Source organism: Botryllus schlosseri, chromosome 16 (assembly GCF_051294905.1).
Source record: "Botryllus schlosseri isolate E-star chromosome 16, Bs_hap1, whole genome shotgun sequence".
Lineage (NCBI taxonomy): Eukaryota > Metazoa > Chordata > Ascidiacea > Stolidobranchia > Styelidae > Botryllus > Botryllus schlosseri.
Window position 1 is genome coordinate 11188236 of NC_137251.1, and position 20416 is coordinate 11208651.

General features: G+C 40.5%; 4 protein-coding genes and 1 long non-coding RNA gene across 7 annotated transcripts in view; 2 read left to right on the forward strand and 3 right to left on the reverse strand.

Annotated features, from left to right (window-relative positions):
* LOC145459156 (uncharacterized) overlaps positions 1-6526 on the reverse strand; it is a 31540-nt gene extending 25014 nt beyond the window's left edge. For 2 of the 3 annotated variants that reach the window (XM_080337787.1, XM_080337785.1), the window contains exon 1: positions 4302-6519. In XM_080337787.1, coding sequence (XP_080193913.1) covers positions 4302-4802 — 501 coding nt within the window. In that variant the 5' untranslated portion in view covers positions 4803-6519. Of the gene's footprint in view, positions 1-4301 lie in introns of all 3 variants that reach the window. The other variant, XM_080337786.1, reaches the window with a different exon arrangement.
* Positions 6527-7251: 725 nt separating this feature from the next.
* Positions 7252-10252, reverse strand: LOC145459158 (spliceosome RNA helicase DDX39B). The gene is made up of 10 exons (XM_080337791.1): positions 9897-10252; positions 9623-9750; positions 9474-9566; positions 9226-9409; positions 9048-9166; positions 8488-8619; positions 8289-8423; positions 7880-7999; positions 7672-7819; positions 7252-7589 (listed from the first exon to the last, which is right to left on the reverse strand). The coding sequence occupies exons 1-10, from the start codon at positions 10093-10095 to the stop codon at positions 7576-7578; spliced, it is 1272 nt and encodes a 423-aa protein (XP_080193917.1). The 5' UTR covers positions 10096-10252; the 3' UTR covers positions 7252-7575.
* Positions 10253-10831: 579 nt separating this feature from the next.
* On the forward strand, positions 10832-13276 carry LOC145459160 (uncharacterized). Its single transcript, XR_013921293.1, has 4 exons — positions 10832-11404; positions 11721-11859; positions 11927-12057; positions 12518-13276. It is a non-coding gene; the product is annotated as an uncharacterized LOC145459160 (long non-coding RNA).
* A 1048-nt stretch (positions 13277-14324) lies between these two features.
* On the reverse strand, positions 14325-16443 carry LOC145459157 (uncharacterized). Its single transcript, XM_080337789.1, has 2 exons — positions 14920-16443; positions 14325-14734 (listed from the first exon to the last, which is right to left on the reverse strand). Exons 1-2 carry the CDS (start codon positions 16348-16350, stop codon positions 14441-14443), a joined length of 1725 nt encoding a protein of 574 aa, XP_080193915.1. The 5' UTR covers positions 16351-16443; the 3' UTR covers positions 14325-14440.
* On the forward strand, positions 16430-17888 carry LOC145459159 (transmembrane protein 50B-like). The gene has a single exon (XM_080337792.1). The coding sequence runs from the start codon at positions 17021-17023 to the stop codon at positions 17495-17497; it is 477 nt and encodes a 158-aa protein (XP_080193918.1). The 5' UTR covers positions 16430-17020; the 3' UTR covers positions 17498-17888.
* The last annotated feature ends 2528 nt before the right edge of the window (positions 17889-20416 follow it).

Here is a 20416-nt window from a genome sequence, read left to right on the forward strand (position 1 = left end):
ACTGTTAACTACGATTTTACAATCAGGCGGCCTTCAGAGGATACGATCTATCCTGAACCTGTAGGCATCCGCCAAGCCTCAAAAATCTGCGCAGCGGAACCGCAAAACCAAGACCCATACATTACATGTATTAAGTTCGGAATTTCTGATACTCAATAAACTTGATCACCACACGAAAAACGGCGTAAAATCGAACGGGTGCACTATGCACAAGCGCATGCGATTTTCCACAGCGATTGCAAGGACGGGTATCTAATTAGTGGACGCGCTTTGCAAATTATCGGATGGGCTCGATGCTGTTTTCCAGAAATTTGCACAATGATCCGCTTACGATTATTGCAATCTCTCGCGGCCCACAAACAATGAGGCGAGAAAAAGCGTAAACGCTAGAAATCCTAGAATCACCATTCAAAACTCAGCGCTGGAACGGCGCCCGTATGCGCGCGGTTCTCGACTAATCTTTACATTGAAATTTCGGCGAACAAGCTGTTCAAAATACGATGTCGTGAAGGTAAAAATGAGGCCGTTCGTCATCTAATCCAGGGAAACGAAAGACAACGGAAATAGGCGTCTGCTAGCCGCATTGGGTTTGTCAACTATATTTTTAGATCCGCTTAAGTACAGCGATATATACACGGCCGAATTTTCAATCATCATCATACTTCGTCAACTCAGGCGAGTCGGAAGTTTGTTGCAGAAAACTTTCCGTGGTTACGTGGTGCTAACCGGTCCTGTAATACTAATTCGCGGGACCCATTTTGATAACAGCCAGTATATATGAACCAATATGACAGATTAAACGTTCAGGACAAATTGTAGCTTACTCGCAAGCAAAGCACACTTCGAATTATTACCGAAGTTATAACCGGGACCTACGATAAGTTATCGTCACTTATAACTATATTGGATAGTGTATTCATATTGAAATGAACCCGAATATTTTCGGCTAATACTCATCAGCAACGAGTTGAGAATTTGACGGAACATTGCATATCAAAAATCGCATATATACATACATACGTAATCATTAGCGGTCCCGCTGGACTAGAGCACCGTTGGAACACCCGATTTGCTCAACATACGGAAAAGATCGCGGAAGGACTGCAGTGACTTGGAATTTGAATATATGCAATATGCATACGGGAGTGCACGTTTCGGCGAAAAACCTAATTCGGGAGTTACATTAAAGATTAGAATATAGGCGAGATTCTTTTTGTCAGATGATTTTTTATCAAATTGTAAATTTACTGTCATGGAATATTTGCAGACGAAAATTTTTAACATCACGAGAAGCGTGTGAATTAATTCTCACAGAATACCGACACGCGTTCAAAATAACATAAGAAAAGATGCTAAATTCCGTAAAGCTTCGCATCACACTCACACCTCTTCTCGAAACGATTCAATTCGACGGCCGCCGAATACCTGACGAACGCAAAACAGACACTTATCTGCAAACAAGCGATTCCAGATATGCAAAACACTGAAAATTTCTCGTAAGCTCCCCGTGGAATATTCGGTATACGGCGAGAGATAAGGCGAAATATCGCCACCATATCATAATAACGCGAGCTCGCATAACAAAACACTGTTGACTTTTCGTGATTTTCGGCTCAACGTCTGCGCGCGGTTAAAGCTGACGCTTATCGACGACGGCACCTATACACGAGTGCGTCAGAGGAACTAACCGAAAAACCTGATGCTCATCGAGATTATATCTTCGGCGACTAGCGTCACACAGAATCGGTTCGGGTATTACATTTCAGTATAACTTAATTACCGAAATCGGTATACACACGGCGAGCGCGACGAAGGTAGAATTTCGAAACTAGTCACACCAAAACACAGGCCGCTGATACAAAACGCCGCTGGTCAGCACACACTTGAGAAGTCGGATGATATTAGATTACACCACTGCAACTTCGGCTCTATGAACGAATAAAACGTGATCGCCCGGGCGATTGCCGAAACTTCGGCTAATTTTACACTCTACGGAGCGATATATTCGCGATTAAAAGTGTGATTAAAGAAAGTGGAAACTGCGCTTTTGGCAGGCCATCAGAGAACGATGTAAGGAAGTTGGTGTGCGGAATGCAGGTATATACAGAGAGAGTTCTGTATATCCCTGGCGGAATGAGATTATTTTCTTTATAACATTATCCTAATACATGTTCATCCGCCTACGCACGGCGGCGCGTGGAAAATCATGTCAACTTTAAAGCGGCATTGCACACAAAACTACGCATACTCGTACAAACTACTAACCTAGTTGACGGTCAACTATCTACTGATTTTGAGTAGTTTTAGTTGCGCATTTAAAAAATAGTTGTATATCAACTTGAAAACACATGTCTTTTGGCGTGAATCGTGATAACGGCGCTCTGCTGTGTGATATTCTTGAAGCCATTGCTAGCTCAGAATCATCACTACTGAGTCGTGCAGCCAGGGGTGGGTTTTGGGGGTCGAGACCCCTCCAATTTCGACTCGAAGTCACGTACTTTTGAAATGCCAATTCTATCTACAACACTTCTTGGCTCATTTGCAATTCAATAATTCGTATTTTCAGTTAATAGTTCGCTGTGTTTTAGTTGGTCAGTTTTGGATTTAAAAGGTCGTTAATTCTAGTTGAGCATTTTTTTATCGTACATGTCTACGATAGTACATTTTGACGGCTACGCACATATTACTTGATCAGAAATTGTAAAATATATGTGGATAAGCGATTCGGAAAAAGCAGGTTGAATGATAAATCGGATTCCCCACCGTAAAATGCAATTAACTTTTTCGTGAAAATCAATACAGTGGTAACACACTGTTAACGTGATTACCGAACTGGCAAACCGTCGGCCCCTTGTGTCGAACGAATTATTCCAGATTAGCGGGAAACGGAATTGCTTATGCAAAGCGGATATCGCGCTATTACGCCGTGACTGGTTCAATCAAAATGTATCTAGCACGTAAAGGCCTCAGCAGTTGAAGCGCCGTTGTTACCTAAAAAGCTACCGCGATAGCGCACAAGGTACTTTTGATACCTGGCCAGTTGCCAGACATACGTGGATGGTCGGGCGCCGGATAAACGCAGCTAGAAATCGGTAAATAAGCGCTTATACGTCAGCAGTATCTGTACTGTACAATCCCACAATCGGTAAACCTTGTGACAGTCCCCATTTTATCGTGAATATTGCTCTTTCATTAGATCATGCGGGCGAGGTAGTAATTTCCTTATACTTCCAATTCCCGCTGAGTGTGTCTTCGATTATTTTTCATATTGATTTGACCTATTACAGACACTTTTGATCTCCGAGTTACCGCCAACACACCCGATGACATGTTAGAGCGGGATATAGGAATATTAATTATGTCCCACACGCTGCGATCGAAAATCACAGAATACTACAGGCGTAAATGTCGGGTACTGTGGATATCTGTCAATTGACTGCTACCTCTCTATCGAGCATTTAATCTACTGAATCCAATAAACCTCTTATCATGTTTTCATATCTAAATATCAATCGTTCAAAGATTTATTTGCAGATAAAGACAACTTCTGCAGGACTCGGATTTAGATAAGGTATATTAAACAGGACTGTAATATTATATTTCTTCAGCCTCATCCTTACTCCTTGACTGCGTTACCTCACAAACATATTATTACCACATAACACCTCCCACCTTGAGTAATGCATAGCAGCTGAACTAATATAAATCACAGGCTATCTTTGACAAAGATTTTGCTATTGACCAAATGGGAGGGATATTGCCAGAAGATAAAACCTTAAACTTGCATTTAATACAGGGATCTACACTAAATATTTCCAGGACGTTTCTTCCATCTTATATAGTGATTTTTCACTAGTTATTTTAATAAACTTGTGCAATTGAAGTTGAGGTTTCAAGGTCATTGGAATCAAGTAACAAGTCATAGTGGGGGACAGTGAGCACGGTATAACAGTAAATTAAACGGAAGAGAAATATGGTACTAAAGAATACTATAAACTGTATCTGACACATAAACACACAAATTTCAATACATACACCAAATTACATTAAATTAAAGCCCTCACGGAATTGCTCAAATTACTTGGAAGTGGTTGGAATGCGACTCATATATCTGTTGAAAATCTACATGATTGAGATTTATCGGCATCAGTCCTAAAACATTACCTGACTGCACAGTGCACATAAACACACTAATCAATTCGCCTATATGTGAAACTTGACAGAAATCACTGTCATTATACAACTTCATTCCGACTTTTTACCATTCAATGTGTAAAGAGACTGTGAATGAAAATGCTCACCTTAGAATTATCAGCTAATGGAACGGAAATTGATTTACTAGTCGGGTACGAGTTGGTAGGCATCACAGACTTATTGCCAGAGGCAGGTATATCCGATTTGCTAACAAATGAAGTATTTCTTCGATGGCCAATTTCAGACATTGATTTCCCAGAAAATCTTTCATCCTCAAAGGCAGTTCCACCTAAATGCATAGGTTTTCCGAATCCTCCAGAATTACTGTAAGGCATGCTCTGATCCATCACCGATTTGCAGGATTTATCGGCCATCATTGCATGGCCGCTCCTTGAATAGTCACTGCATGGTGCATTTGATTTCAGACTTACTTGTGGATGAGATGTTTTTTTATTCGGGCCTACATCCAGGTTATGGTCACTGTTCAGGGGTTGACACAAGTCTCTCGCCTTTGAAGCAAGCTGTATCAAACTTGGATTATCAGTGTGTCTTTCAACAGTTGGTATAAACGTTTGTGCGTGAACTCTAAACTTCTCCTTGTGCTCCATTTAAAATGTCTGATTAAACTTTCAGACAATTTTGTTGTTCATGGTAGAGAAATACCAACTCAAGTCGCTAAGCTTCCAATAAAAAAGAGAAAATAGTCACTGGAAAGTACGAAATGATGTAGAGAAGAAATAAAACAATGACAGGGTGAAGCAGGCATTTCAAAAACAACATTAGTTAAACAAAATGGACGACTTTTAGTATTTCTCTTCATCTCTTAATTCCAGGATATTAGCTCTTTACAGATACTGTAAAGAATGACAGTAATAGCAACTCAAAACAACACAGAAGTTCATCTTGCCTTCAGGCTACATGTCATTGATACTGGTATCATCAACACATCCATCACACTGATTACAATATCAGTGCTTAAAAGGCCTTTTGGCTACACGGAACACTTGCATCACTAGGCCACCTTAAACTTTAGGCTGCATTACTAGACCTATAATTCTGTATCTCGGAAGTTGTAAGGAATAGGCCTGTAGTGACATACTGAAAATGCATGTGAAAATCCAATCACTAATATTATCATGACCCAAGTCAATGATTCAATACGGTATTGCAACATGACAGTGAAATCGATGTACAAAAATAGACACTAAATCACAGTAGGCCAATAATATGAGAATAATGATTTATCGGACATTTCATTCAGAAAAATCTGACACAAAACGAATATATACGTCAGAAAATGGTGATCTGAGAGATTGAAAGCGTGGGTGACAACCTTAGTTCACTACCAATAGCTGCATCAACCCAATTGGGGTTGAAGTACATTTCAGAGACAATTACCAGTGCAACAACAGCGAGTTCTCTCTAGGAAGTCTAGATCCAGTAAAATTTTTACATCAGGAATCAGTTGGCCAAAGTATTACCTTTGCCCTGAAACACACGTCTCTATCTCTAGGAATCCTGCAGAATATACGATATGGAAGCAAAAATTCTCAGTTAGCATTCCGCGATCTCGAAACACCCCGTGAGTGCTCGCGTTTCAAGTGTTCTCAAAAACACCGTAATCTCCCAAGCTGCCATACCATGTAAGTATTCCATATCATGTCGGTCAACGAATGCGTCATACCCACCATCAAATTGAATATCCCGCTGATGTCGGCACAACTTCAGTATATCGGAGAGATGACTGACCGTATTTAACAAAATGGCGTTATTCGAACTCTACTACACTTCACTACGAAAATGACCTAACTGTGCCAGAAGCTCGACAGCCAACTATTAGAACACTTTTCTTGAAAACACGGTAAATACAGGCAAGGTGTTCGAGAAGTTCGGGCCCGATATCTGATTAGATTGACGATGTTTGCGATACTACGGGAAAGCATGGAACCTTTGCTCTTTGCATATCAATACTCTTCAAAGACGCTGTTGTCTAATCTAAGCAACGCTTAAACCACCTGGGGTAATAGCATTCCTTCAATTTTGTCAAAAACGTTTTGTTTCGCTAAGCGTTCACAGTAGAATAACACGAGCGATGCCGCCAACAGCATCATGTCTTAGTGGCGGTGGCGAAGGCATTCATCGGCCACGCATCGCCCACTTGAACAAAATGGATTCTCCCGGTCTATATCGAACTTTCCCGTCAAAACATGTCATGATAGGGCTTTCTAAGCGGAGATACACTTACATGACCCGCGAGCGCCGGATAGTCAGCTGGGGCTGGGTTAAAGCTGGTGCCCTGATGGACGTCGGTATTTTGCAGCCCACTTTTTGATGAACTCCCACATCTAGATAATATGCTGAAGCACGACTTCAATGAATGGCATGGGTAGAAAATATTACTCACGGCCTCGACACCATGTAAAATTGAAGAGCTTCTTGGAGGTACAGAACTTCAATATACATTGAATAATATATGCATATTGAAATGAACCCGAATATTTTAGACTGACACTCGTCTGGGATAATCGTCAGCAACTAGTAGAGAATTGGAAAGAACATCGTACATCAACAATCACAAAATATGACGGCACCAGCATGAAATGAAACCGGCAGAACGTTTTGCTGCGCGTGTAAAATCCTGAAACTTGCAAACCATCTGTCGCTTCGAACTGCGTTGATCTGGAATTAGGATTCAATGTGGCCTGCCTTCGGGAGCAAGTTAGGGCAAGGAACAAATCACCCCAAAATCATCTGGGAAGAAATCGTTCTAACCCCGAGCTGCCAGCGAACTGGATAGTGCCGTTTGATCAATATTGTAACGCACAACAGTCTGACGAGTTGTGATCGCCAGAAATTGACGGTAGTGGTGGCTGTATTCACCGGCCACACTCAGATCTTGGAAAACACCAACGAACCTTTTTCGCCCTTTTCGGAGGCCGAAACAGTGACCCCTAAGATAAAAAGCGCTATTGAACTGGACCACAAAATTGGTAGTGTTCTTCGTCGGTATGCTCAAGAACTCTTAGTCCTAGTAGACTCGTTAATTTGCATCAGACGTACGAAATACCAGTTTATTACACATGAAAAGGCCGAAGTAACAAGCTAACAGACGCACCACTGATTGCGAAAATGCGCAGAGCACTTGCATTATTTATAGCTTCAAACAGAAAATTTGCAGTCTTCAGTCCCAAACCCCTTCCTTGATGATCTGCTAACGGATCCCTAGTGGATTAGGTTGAGTATCAGCAAAACATACGAAATATCAGTTTATTACACATAAAAAGGCCCTATGCAACAAGTTCGTCGACACACGAATGATTGGTAAAATGCACGATATAGCTTCATCAGCAGGCCACCAGCTGGAGAAGATTCCAGGCATATTCAGCGACCTTCAACTGAAAAGATATTGTGCACATTTTAGAATGTGGTCTACAGGCAAATCTGTACAACAGACAAATGAAATGGGTGAGCACTTACTGTACGCAGAGATCTCAATCTCTTCAGGTAGTTCCGTGACATTGACCTCAAATCTGTCTTGCACGTCATTCAAGATTTTAGCATCCGTTTCATCAGAAACAAATGTGATGGCTAACCCTTTTGTACCAAACCTGCCGGCTCTCGCGACCTGAAATTTCAGTTTCTCAAGGTGACGGGCCCACGGACAAAAAAAACACTTGCTACATACTCTGTGTAGGTAGGTATCGGAGTCTTCCGGCATGTCATAGTTGAAAACAATGTTGACACGTTCTATATCCATTCCTCGTCCAAAAAGATTGGTAGCAACCAAAATCCTCTTCTGGAAGTTCTGAAATTCAGAAACATCACACATTACACAATTCATCCATAGATACTACGGCAAAATAGAATTGAAATTTTACTGGATTAGGATTTCAGAGTTTTTATGTCAAGTCGCGAGTAATAGCAATAAATTTCCCTATCAACCAACAATATAGCTATAAACCATGGCCTGCTAAATTATCTCTGACAACATGGCAAACTCCATATCGATTCGGATTAACCTTGGCTCTGTACTCTTTCATAACAGCATACATTACAGAAATACACAGCTCACACAGATAGTTGAAAATACCAACCTTGAACAGCTGATAACGCTGTAGACGTTCTTCCTGGTTCATGGCCCTGTGTATGTCGATCGCAGGGAAGTTCTGCTCCTTCAAGAGTTGAGCCAAAGCAATGCATCTTTGCACAGATTTGACGAATATGACAACCTGATGAATGGTTTGCATTAGTCCACCCTTATAGAACGAAAGCAAGTTCACGCTCCAATCAAACCTGATTGAATTCCAGAGCGTCAAGCAAGTCAAACAGCTTGCGGTTCTTTTCGTTATCACGGAGCTTGACATAATGCTGCCGAAGACCGTGCAGAGTAAGCTTTGCCTCGTCGTCCACGTACACTTCCATTGGCTGCAAGGAAAATACAGGGTTAGCGTACGAATATCATTCAATGAATCTCATTTCAAATTGATCTTGCGCCATCCTCCACCGATGCACTAAGACAGTCCCGATATCATCCAAAGTCATTCTCCCTCCTTCACCAAGAGTCTTGGCTTGAAGAAGTCTTTCGATATCCATCAATTACCGACGACTCCGGAAAACAACTACGATATATAACCCATGGACGTTTCTTGCAGGTGACCCACAACCCATAATGACCACATACATCTAAGGGGAAAATCACGCCGATGACCCGACCCGTAAGTCTAAAACCCGAGATGTGATCCATGCTATTATGGAGCAGAATCTTCAGGCAATCAACTACCGAACGTATCGAAGGAGCACTAGCTACACAATGACAGGACGAGATGACACGTAAGATCATTTCGGTTGTTTACATCTTGCATGAACTTCTTGCAGACTGGACGAATTTCCTTGCTGAGAGTAGCACTGAACATCATGACTTGCTTTTCGTGCGGCGTCAATCTGAATATATCTTGAACATCACGCCTCATATCTGAAAACGAACCACACGCATGAAACATTTTCATCAAAGTCACGTTGAAGTGATCATACCGAGCTGTTCTAGCATTTTGTCGCATTCATCCAAAATGAAATGCTTGATGTTTTTCAATGAGAGAGATTTGTTACGGATCAATGCAAGCAAGCGTCCAGGAGTACCGACAACAATGTGAGGACAATTATTGCTCAGTGTTGCCTGATCTTTCGTGATTGGAAGGCCGCCAAAAAATACACCAACCTAACAGAACATAGTAAATAGTTATTCTCCAAATAATCACTCTTACGTGTTCGACATCACTTACTTTGATGGTCGGCATGTATTTGGAAAATCGTTCATATTCTTTGCTGATTTGAAATGCCAATTCTCTGGTGTGGCACATGACAAGCACAGATACCTGGAGAGTAATAGAAATTAGATTTCAGAAACTTGTAAATACAACAAAATCATTACCAAGCCATCAACGGGTTCAAGCTGTTGCAGTGTAGCTAGTACAAAGACCGCAGTCTTTCCCATACCAGACTTTGCTTGGCACACGACATCCATTCCAAGTACTGCTTGTGGAATGCACTCATTTTGGACTGAAAAGAAATAGATGTTACAAAATGTGACACAGTAACAGCTTACAATCAAAGAGGATGATAATTAATTTCTAGGAACAAAGTAGGTCAAAGCAATGGGAATTAATTCGAAAGGGCGGAGAAAAATTGTTGGCACCAACACTAACCTTCTGAAGGATGTTCAAAACCACAGTCCACAATTGCTCTCAGCAACTCCGGCTTCAGAAGAAAATCTCTGAATCCAGAACTGTGAATGGACACGTAAGTTCCTTTAACGTCCTTTTTTTGCTCCTTCTTGTCCCCGGTTTCGGTAGTGGTTTCGTTCTCCTCCTCTTCATAATCCAAAAGTTCGTCATTATCCGCCATGTTTCTGGTTAAGTTTCCTTTTATACGGGACCAATTATATCGTCTGAGAACACCACCAACAATTTACCGTACCGACAACGACAGCTAAGTCTGTTCCTATAAATACTATCTCGCTCTCCTGTGTGACCAAAGCTGTTAATATGATTCAGGCCAGTCGCAATACCCTTGATATAGTAAAGAAGCAAGGACGTAAAACCGCTTTCCACGACCAAAGCCGTAGATTAGAAAGAAAGCGTCGCTGCCACGCGTTGGTGATCACGTGATGCTAAATCCGGGTTGGTCGTTTTTTCGGCGGAATGATTCATAAATTCATCACAATGTTCTCAACTTGAGGTTTCATAGCCCGCATTTGATCGATTTGGATACAAATATGTATATACCATATTACTATTATATTACAGACATAGTAAAATATGGTGCTGTATGTCCGGTATCACGTACCTTGCATCACAACTGGACATTAACTTGCCCCAGTTTTTGTTTTTTCAATCGAGAAGTACTTTTTCGATTTACTACTCATTTTTTTATTTTATTTACTCCATTCACATCTGTTTTATATAGTGAGAGATATGAATTAAAAATTCAGGTCCATGTAGCGATTCAAAGAGTGCCGCAAGATGTTGATGTCGAGTTGTCCGAAGTTTTTAGTCCTGCTGTTTTTGTCCGACTGTTTTGCTGTAGCGAAACTCGTGATGTGTTGATCAAAGTCACTCAACTATGACAAGTCGTCCGAACAGATTTTCATGGAGCGAGAAATGTTGCACAACTTGATGTTTGGTAGTAGGGCGCCAGAGTGGAATCGGTGGCAACAGCACGCGCAACGTCACGCGAGCATTTACATCTGATCACGCCAATTAATGAATTCTGCTGACGTCACAAAGCGATACCAGTGTCCAGATCCAGAATAAGACGCTTGCGCTTTACAATGAACGCAAGCAAGCGTGGCATTCGCGCAACAGCGAATATGCGGCGTTAAACTAGTCCGACGTATACCAAGGTCTATTTTAGCACATTGCGTCGTTTAAGAAGTAATTCAGTATCGAATCAAAAAAAAGCGAAAAGTGTTTCCGTCACGCGGATGAAATTCTAGGGCGCCTTACGGCGAACGCCAGTGTAGGTTGGATTATTTGGTGTTCGCGGCGCAAATATGACTGGATGTGCTGTGAAAGGTCAGGAAAATGAAGCATCAAGGAAGGATAGCTCAAGAAAGAAGAAAAATAGTGTCTGATAGAGAATGTTCTGTTCTATTTCGCTTCTCAAGAAATGGGATCCTCAACGTCGTCACTGCAGAAGAAGTATAAGATGGAAGGTACAGTACCGTAATATAAGTAGTAAGTCTACTGTAGTACATGTAGCGTCTGGAAAATATCATATATAGAGAACTTTGGCTTTCACATACACAATCAAATGTGAGCCGGTAATTTCTAGTAAATAATATGGGCCATGGGGTGAAGTAAACTTAACACAGTCCAATATTATGAACATACCACTTCATTAATACAAATGCTGCAATATAAATTCGAAGTGTCTCGAATGACCATCAGCTTTGATTATTGCCTTGTGATACGATACTTTCATCCTTCATGTCTTGATATTGTCCTAATCGTGGGCTGTATTTTATGCAGCATATGATTTTACTGCAAGAATCCCACCGATGGAGAGAAGACTTCAGAATATCACTCTTGAAATTATTATTCGCTTCTCAAAAACAGTTCAAGGTGGTTTCGGATGAGGCTTCGTGCGGATGTTGAAAGCGGCTGGCTGGTATGATTCAATTGTACTGCTGCAAAGTAAGGTAACATTACTTAACCTTGTATAATTCCGTTTGCAGATTAGAAATTGACATGAAATACCACATTCGTTCTATCTGCTGAAAAGTCTAAGATCAGCCATGAGTTACCCGTCAAGCATATTCAACCATCCATCACGATACCATATGATGTTGTGAGGACAGTGGCACAGGTAAGGCATTGTTTGATGCTGCACAACCTTTTACTCATTGAAAACGTTATTAGTCTTTTGTCCTCGGTCACGGATCAGTGTCGGGGGTTCTCACAAAGCCTGAATTTCTGGAAGTGAAGTAGCAATATGATTTTCATCGTAATTTTGTGCTTTGTCATTATCAGTGACCTTGAGAGCATTTTTCAAATGATTACATTACATCTGTTCAATGAATGAAATTTACAATCATACATGGAAACCAGCCTTGAGTTACCTGTCAAGCAAACCAGTTGAAGCCGGCATTAGACTATCGAGCATACTTTGTATTGTAGCCATAAGCAGTTGCTGTTGCCTGCAAAACGCATCCTTGATTTTCTCTTGTTTGGGCAGTCCACAAAGGGTGCAATCGCAAATTAATTTAACATGGTACAAGATTAAATTTAGTTTATTCATTCATTTAGTATGTTATATTTTTATTCAGGTCTGCATGCGGGGAATTATCATGCAACATCAACGGAATTCATCGCTTCTTTTGAAACTGCTGACTGTAGCTCAATTCCATATTCCATGCTAACCCCAATTTGATGACTCGGAATATGAATGCATGGAATGGTCTCCGAAGTGGCTGATACTACCTGGCACTGGCGGAATGGACAATTCACCAATCGTTCATTTTGTCATGGTGCACTGGTCAATATTCGTGCAGCCACCTCACGATGACCCACATACGACATTGATGAATATTCGGTCATACACATCAGATATAAATCGGAGCAATGAAAGCACTGTACATTAGAACCAAAAGCGCATAAGTACAACGCATACACGCCTATCATCGCTCCATCAAGTATGCCGGACCACACCTGTGGAACAGTATCTCGGCAGTCGTCAAGCCAGTCTAGGTCTACATTCAATCGGTTTCTACTGGAGGAATACTGTTCAGCCTGCAGGACTTTGATATGATATGTCGACCTCGTCAACTGACACTAATCATTTTTATTGCTAGTTCTTTTCATGTTTTTCTTTTCCTGTAGTGTGTGTGTATACCTCTTCTTTGCATGCTCTTGGTCAAGGTGGGGGTCTGATTGAAAAGACTGCTCCAAATCATTTAGACACAGTTCGATCTTGTTCCTTATATTGCAATCTTGTGGTGTAATGATATGATGAAAATTTCAATTATGACTGTAACCAGTGACCACCTATATTTCGTGTCGTCCAAATACATGGATCGATCACAAAAGTCACCTGTAAATTTGTTGTCAGATTGTGAATTGCTATAGAGGAAATGAAGTGTCATCAGAGAGAGAAAACAGTATGCATGGAAATGTGCCGAAGGTCTTGTATAAGGCGACAAACAATAAAAAAAACTATTTTTACATCTGTGGACTTTGAAGATAAGGTTTCTGCATGTGTCTAGACGTGGAGGCTAGTCGGAAATCCCGGAGCGCCGAGTGGTAGGCTAGTTATTGTCCGCTTGCAGGTTGTTGCTCCAGTCAGTGAGTACTTTAGTTCCATTGGGCAATGATAGCAGGTCATCGCATTCGTGCGACTATGGTGGACTGTATAACTGGAAGGCCATGACCAGCAATAATCCTGTATCCCGATTAGTAATATTGTCGCTCTAAGCCAAAATTTATATTGCAGCATATATAAGGTATATTTCGTTTGAAGGTCGCCCATTTATAAATATTTCGTTTTAATGTCGTTGAAATACATACTACACTGGTGGAAATCACACACAGCCAAATAATTCTCGTGAAATAACCGTTAAAAGTCGAAATATAAGGTCGGCAAGCAGGGATTTACATTACGGTAGGTTAGCGCCGACGGACTTTTGTGCAACATTTTGCGCTCCAGTACTGTCATAACATTGTGCTTATTAGTCGGACGACTTGTCATAGTTGAGTGACTTTGGTGTTGATTGGGAGTTGCTCAATGACTGACATCCTAAGCTTGTTGTTATTGTTATATTCTTTATTCGCAATTATTAATATAACATATTATATCTTACATTTTGGTGGCATAGGCAATAGATATGTTATCAAGATATTGGGTACGGTACTGTGATATTGTATTAGTTATCGATCGTGAATATCCGATTAACCGCTGCTGCTGAGAATTCAGTTACGATTAATCTATTTTCGAGTTGCTTCAAGAGCCTGTCAACGTCGAGTTTTAAAACAGTCCTTGCTCGCAGACTAAGTGATGTGTTTTCAAAAGCTCCTAACTCTGCCATATGTGTATAGAAACTACCGTACCATTCATCCTTGTTCCTTTCACAAAGGAGATACTATATTCAACAGGTCTGATGATAATTTAATAGAATCTGAAACTTTCTGCTATTACGGTGTTATGCCTGTTACCGTAAGCACAATATTGTCCACATATATTTGAAATGGTCTATTTATAGTTCATGCTTGTAATTTGAAGTTATGTCCTGGTCCGTTCGTTTGCGGGACAGTGATTTGGTAGTCCCAACTTTTGCCATCTTGTTAATTTTGTTCCGTAGACTATCGTCAGCCATCCTTGTTTCTTTACTGTAGAGGTTACTCTCCAAATGATACTCATCAGACGTTGATGGGTTTAATATAACCTCTTTTTCTATCGCCCACATTAGCAGAAGAGAAGATGTTGATGTATGAAATTTCTGAGCCGTTTTTCTTAAGTCAACTGATCCCAGGATTGAATTCTTGGTTGTCTAAAAGGATTGAGAATAATAAATGTCATGTTTATTTTCTGTTTAGTATGGTATCTATAGAGGCCTATCTGATGATTGATGTAATATTGTCGTAGTGCCAATGTGAAGAGTTGAGACAGTGTCATTAGGTTAAATAGTGCCATGCTTTCTTGCATATTACATACAATTGATTGCTGGGAACTTACCATTTCTACTCTCATTCTGTGAAATCCAAATATTCCGTAAGCCATGTATCTGATTCCCAGCTCTTTGCAATAGTGGCGAATCTCTTCATCTGGATGTAACAAATCAAACCAATTTTCAACTACAGAAAGGCCATTTTCCGCCATTGAATTTATAAGATCTAATTCTGTGGCGTTTTCAATGTTAGAAACCCCGATGGACCGTACCATTCCTCTTGTTTTAAGTGCAGTCAATTCCTTCATTGTGATATGAATTTTCTGAAAATCCTTCTCGTTGTATGGTAATTCTAGTAAAACTAAGTCAATGTAGCTAGAATCAAGTTCCTCCAGAGATTCTATTAAAATTGCTTCGATTCCACCTTCAACGGCGATTGTGGTCTGATTAATTTTTATTGATATGAAAATTTCATCTCGCTTGGTTTTTGTCTTCTCCATATTATTTCTTATATGGTGCTCCAAGGACAGATTGCCAGTTTCGTTTGATTTTACGATGTGAAAAAGTTTATACCCAATCTCCAAAGCTCTACTTATAACCGCTGATTTGTTGTGTCCAAGACTGTAGGTTCCCAATCCTATTGGTGGTATGAAATATCCGGTGTTTAACGAAAGGCTGTTTGCTTCGTGAGAGAGGGATGTGTTTCTACCCTCATTCCTGTCTTGAATGACTGATTTTAGCGTCAATGGGCTGCAATGTATTGTCCTTTTGAGGTTTGCTTTCCAACTCATTTTCACTGCAAGGAATTTACCTACTGGTGTAAGTGAACATGAATTGAATCCGTAAGGTATATATATCAATTCTCCTTTCTGAAAAGTGTCCAAACAATGCTCCCTGCTGCTGTGCAGTAGCGCAACCCGTAACTTTCCTGATATGATTAGTAGGTAACTTGGTCCTTGAATTGTCAATCGTCTGATGTTTTGCTCGTTGGTAAAGTGCAGCGAGTAAGCGACACTATTCAAAAAGTCATAGTATAGGTCCCGGCAAGATAATGTTGGGATCGGTGTTGGTATAGAATCTAGCAACATCACTTGTGACATCCCAATATCCTTTTCAATTGTGAGTGGCTTGTCGGTTTCTTTCATGTCCTTCAATGTGATTGTTGATGGAACCCAATCATCTAGGTAGTTAATTTTTATAACTTTTGCCATTGCTATGCCATCATTCTGCCAATAATTATAGAGACGCCAATCATTATAGTCATCTGTGAATTTCACTATTTTCTCTCCCATGTAGAAATCTCTTGCAAATTCTGGTCCACTCATCTGATGCTTGATACTGAATATGCATGTATCTTTTACAGTATTGCAGCTCCCGCCTGACATGAGACCCAATGTATGATAGATAAAAATGCATTGGAAGATTTTGGAGTGAACGTACATGTTACTTAGCCTTTCAAAGATGCAGCTCTTCTGCCAAGCTATAGAAACATATGCCATCGCTCACCATATCGGCATCACGTAGGGTGTCAGTATAATTTAATATACCACCTATCAGAGGAACTTTGGCAGCTGTTTGTGTAATCTTGAGGCATCATGATTTCCTGTAAATTGGTACGCCATATTTAAAGATGACTAAACTGGTTTTGATGTAGGCTACTCAGGACCAGATAAGTCTTATCAGGTAGGCCTACTCACATTTTGAAGGTAATTGCACCAACGTCTTTCATTCATTCGTTTATTTATATTTCCATCATTTCAAAACGGTAAAATGTTTATTTAGTTTTCCTGGCCAGTCTAGAAAGCTAGATTAAATTTGTTGAACCATTGTGGAAACACAATCTGAAGTCATTAACAATCTCCAGAAACACCTGGAAGTGATGACCATGAAACCACAAGTAGGCCCACTTGTAAATACTTGATATGCACAATTTTTCTGATCGTAATATCACATGCTTTCTCTTGCTGCGCTACTGTACCAGTACTCTATGTATTATAAATGAACTCGCACATCAATTCTGATCTAAATTAATAAACTGACATATTCAAATTTTATGCTTACATTACTGCCTGAAAAGATTCATCTATCAATTGTTTTTATAGTTATATTACATAAGTCGAAAGAAATTTGATCTCGGACCAGCTTTTACCTGATTAGTTGTTGCTTAGCATGGCTGGGCTTTTGGATAATTTCAGATGGCCTGAATGCGAGTGCTGTGAACTGGGTGAAAAACGGAATCTTATTGCTTCAATCGCCGCGGGTACCCTCTTCTTCACCGGATGGTGGATTATTATCGATGCCGCCGCTCAATATGATAATGACGCCATGAATCACGCAGTGCATGCATGTGGAGCGGTTGCCACTGTGGCATTTTTTATGATCAATTCCATATCCAATGGACACATTCGTGGAGATTCCTACAACGAAGGATGTTTCGGACCTCTGGCTGGAAAAATTTGGCTTTTGGCTGGGTTTATTCTCCAGTTCGGGTCGCTTATTGCGTCCATGTGGATTCTGTTCCAAGTATATGTAGTGCCGCATGTGCAAAATCCGTATCCCGGCGTGGCAGTGTTCCTGCAGAACGCATTTATATTCTTTGCAACTATGGTCTTTAAATTTGGACGTACCGAAGAGCTGTGGGATTAATCATATTTGTGTTCTGCTTCTGACAAATCTTTTATTGTGAGATACGATGAAATTTACAGCTTTTAACGTCACATGTAAGCACTTAAGAATGTTAAGATTGATGTTGCATATACTGAAATTGGCCTATCTTGTAAACATGTGATATTTGTAGCATTTATGACAACTTACTGGCACAGTTTTCATATCAAACGTTGCTCAGTCATTTCTCATGACATGTTGCACCAAAGGAGTGTCCCTTCGATGCAATATCTTGTCATTGCTTCACCATGGTTCAGGTTCATTCTATTTCACTGTTGATGGTATGTATTTGTATATCCTTTTTCAAGTCTTTGTTGCTTCTATACAGGCATATTACTAGTTGGATGGATGAATAGAATTTGTGATTGTAAAGTATGAGTTGTCACCAATTATGGAATTGTGACAGGGAGGTACCATACTGGTGGGTGGTCCCGTCATAATCAGAGGTGGTCACTGGTCAGTAACGAAGTACTTCTACTTTTTCGAAGTACTCAAGTAGTTTTCCGCTACTGGCGGTACTCAAATAAATCTGATTTCTTCTACTTCGTAAAATTTTGTGATCTACTCACTTACTTCTCGCTATTTTCAGTTTGTCAAGTGGAAGTAGTGTAATCCTCTAATCAGAAAGATAGCCTGACGAATTTTTTTGGTTTTTTTTCTCGAGTACCAACATTTAATTTTCATAAAAGTTAAGTAAAGACCAAAATTTTTGTCGCGCTTCAATCACGGTACATATATGGAGTGACAAATATGTTTTATTATCGGTGAATATACTTTAGGTTGTGAGGTTCCGTTCATGACGCAATGTCGCGCATATGAAATATTTCATCATAATAAATATGGCCCATACATTTAAAACTACCGTTTCGCAATCGAGCAATTACCTATCATATCGTAATGTCGCAGCCCATGGCGGGTTTCCTAATCTGGAAAAGTGCGGACTCAGACTTTTTTGTGCGTTAGACCTGTTTTAGCAGAACACCGTTAACTTTCTGGACAAAAGACATAAAATATATATACCGCTTTTTGGATGTAGTATTCCCAGCATTAGCAGGGCCGTAACTGCCGCACCCCAAACCCCCCAATTGGGGGGGGGGCGAGCTCGAAGGGGGCCCAAAATTATTTCATGAATTAGCATAAATTGTAGAGTATTTTTTGAAAATTTGTGCAGCATTTTCAAAAAATTTTCGTGCTGCGCGCGATTCCAAGTTGCCAAATTTCCTTATTATTGGGTACTATTCCCCCAAGAAAAAAATACGCAACATTTATAGAAATGGGCATATCAGCGTTGGCCATTACCGCGCCACGACGAACCAAGACGTATAAAGTCTTAGACCATGCAGTATGCGACTCCAAGAAGTGTGCCAGAACGATTGGCAGCGAGAAAACTTCGGCCGAAAGGGACTGTGACCGAAAACTTCGTTATATATACAAATTACATATAGGTTTAATTGTCCATAGGCGCCTGAATGACTGGCGCCGAATGTCTTGGCAACCTTAACCTCACAAGACAAATACCATCCCGCAGAGAAAAATTATATGGCAATGAAGAAATACCAATTTGAAATCGTACATTTGGGCGATTCTGTATTTTTTGATATAGCAGATAGGAGGTCACGAAATAACATCATGTAACGAAGTCATACCAACGGGTACGCCGCCCGAATATGTTTAATTGATATTTACTTGCTCTACAGTTTCGAAAACACCTCACTAAGCTATACCGGTAAATATGAGTACAAGAAATTCATAGCAATATATATGGAATTCCCGATCTTATTGACCGATTTATCATGAATTATCGAAAATTTTCGCGCATGGCGCTGGCTCACGAAACGGTACCACTATAACAGGGCCGGCCAATCCGTGGCCCACGAGAAGGTTTTGAGTGGCCCGCGATGTAATTTCCGAAATTTCTAATATCAAAAATGAATTGCACAGATTGTGAACTTGCAATGCCAACCAAAAATTTGATGAGTCTGGTCGCAACACTTGAGATGTGATGACTAAAATATCAGTTCCGACGCATTGACAGATCCATCAGCCAGTCACATATTGGTATATCTTCGTATACACTACAATAAAGCAGAATAATTTGCGATAGATTTATCAGAAGTAAAAATTTTCTACAAGCTTAGCGCAACATGTTGTCACTTGATTCCTTGTTTTTAATATTGTTGCCCTTTTTATGAAAATGGAAAAACGCCTAATGTATCAGATTGAGTCGAACTATATTCGCGATTACGGGACAAAGTGTCGTTCAACATATGCGACCTTGCGTTTGCGCTCGCAGTAAGATCGTTGACTATGAAACCTAGGCACGGAAAGATTGACGCTTGTTGGTCGCAGCTTTCGATATCGATATGTCCATGCGCCGAATAGCCCAGTCCTTGCAAAGTCAGCCCAGCGATATACGGCAGGCCCGCAATATACTCAAATGACAATATTATTGACCTATGAACTTCAAAAAAATTCGCGCTTCGCGCGGTAAGTGGCCCGCGCAATATTTCGTCAATCGAATGTGGCCCTTTGGCTGAAACGGTTGGCCAGCCCTGCACTATAACTTCGTGGTAAAAGTGAACAACGTGATGAGGGACGGTTTATCACCTAATGGAAGCCCATGACTCAAGTTTTTTGGGGGCCTGACGAAGTGCTGTTTCGTTCCTGTCAACGGGTAGGCCTATACAGTATACTTCCGGAGATGTTTAGCTATTGAGGGTTCTTACCTTTTCAAACACACCTCACTCAGCTCTACCGGTAAATCAGATTACATGAGCAGAGAGAGGGTAAAAATTAATACGAATATATATGCAATCCCCGATCATATTGACAGATTCAGTCATGAATTATAGAAATTTCTACGCGCTTCGCGCGTTCAACCGAGAAAAGCTGACTCACTAA

What these genes read in the sequence shown, in the direction of transcription:
- LOC145459157 (XM_080337789.1), bottom strand. Translation starts at nt 16,350, where the DNA reads ATGGCATATGTTTCTATAGCTTGGCAGAAGAGCTGCATCTTTGAAAGG. An exon ending in ACAGAATGAGAGTAGAAATG is followed by an intron (nt 14,735 to 14,919) that starts GTAAGTTCCCAG and finishes CAATCCTTTTAG; the next exon opens with ACAACCAAGAATTCAATCCT.
- LOC145459159 (XM_080337792.1), top strand. Translation starts at nt 17,021, where the DNA reads ATGGCTGGGCTTTTGGATAATTTCAGATGGCCTGAATGCGAGTGCTGT.
- LOC145459158 (XM_080337791.1), bottom strand. Translation starts at nt 10,095, where the DNA reads ATGGCGGATAATGACGAACTTTTGGATTATGAAGAGGAGGAGAACGAA. An exon ending in TTGAACCCGTTGATGGCTTG is followed by an intron (nt 9,567 to 9,622) that starts GTAATGATTTTG and finishes ATTACTCTCCAG; the next exon opens with GTATCTGTGCTTGTCATGTG. An exon ending in AGCGTTATCAGCTGTTCAAG is followed by an intron (nt 8,000 to 8,288) that starts GTTGGTATTTTC and finishes TCTGAATTTCAG; the next exon opens with AACTTCCAGAAGAGGATTTT.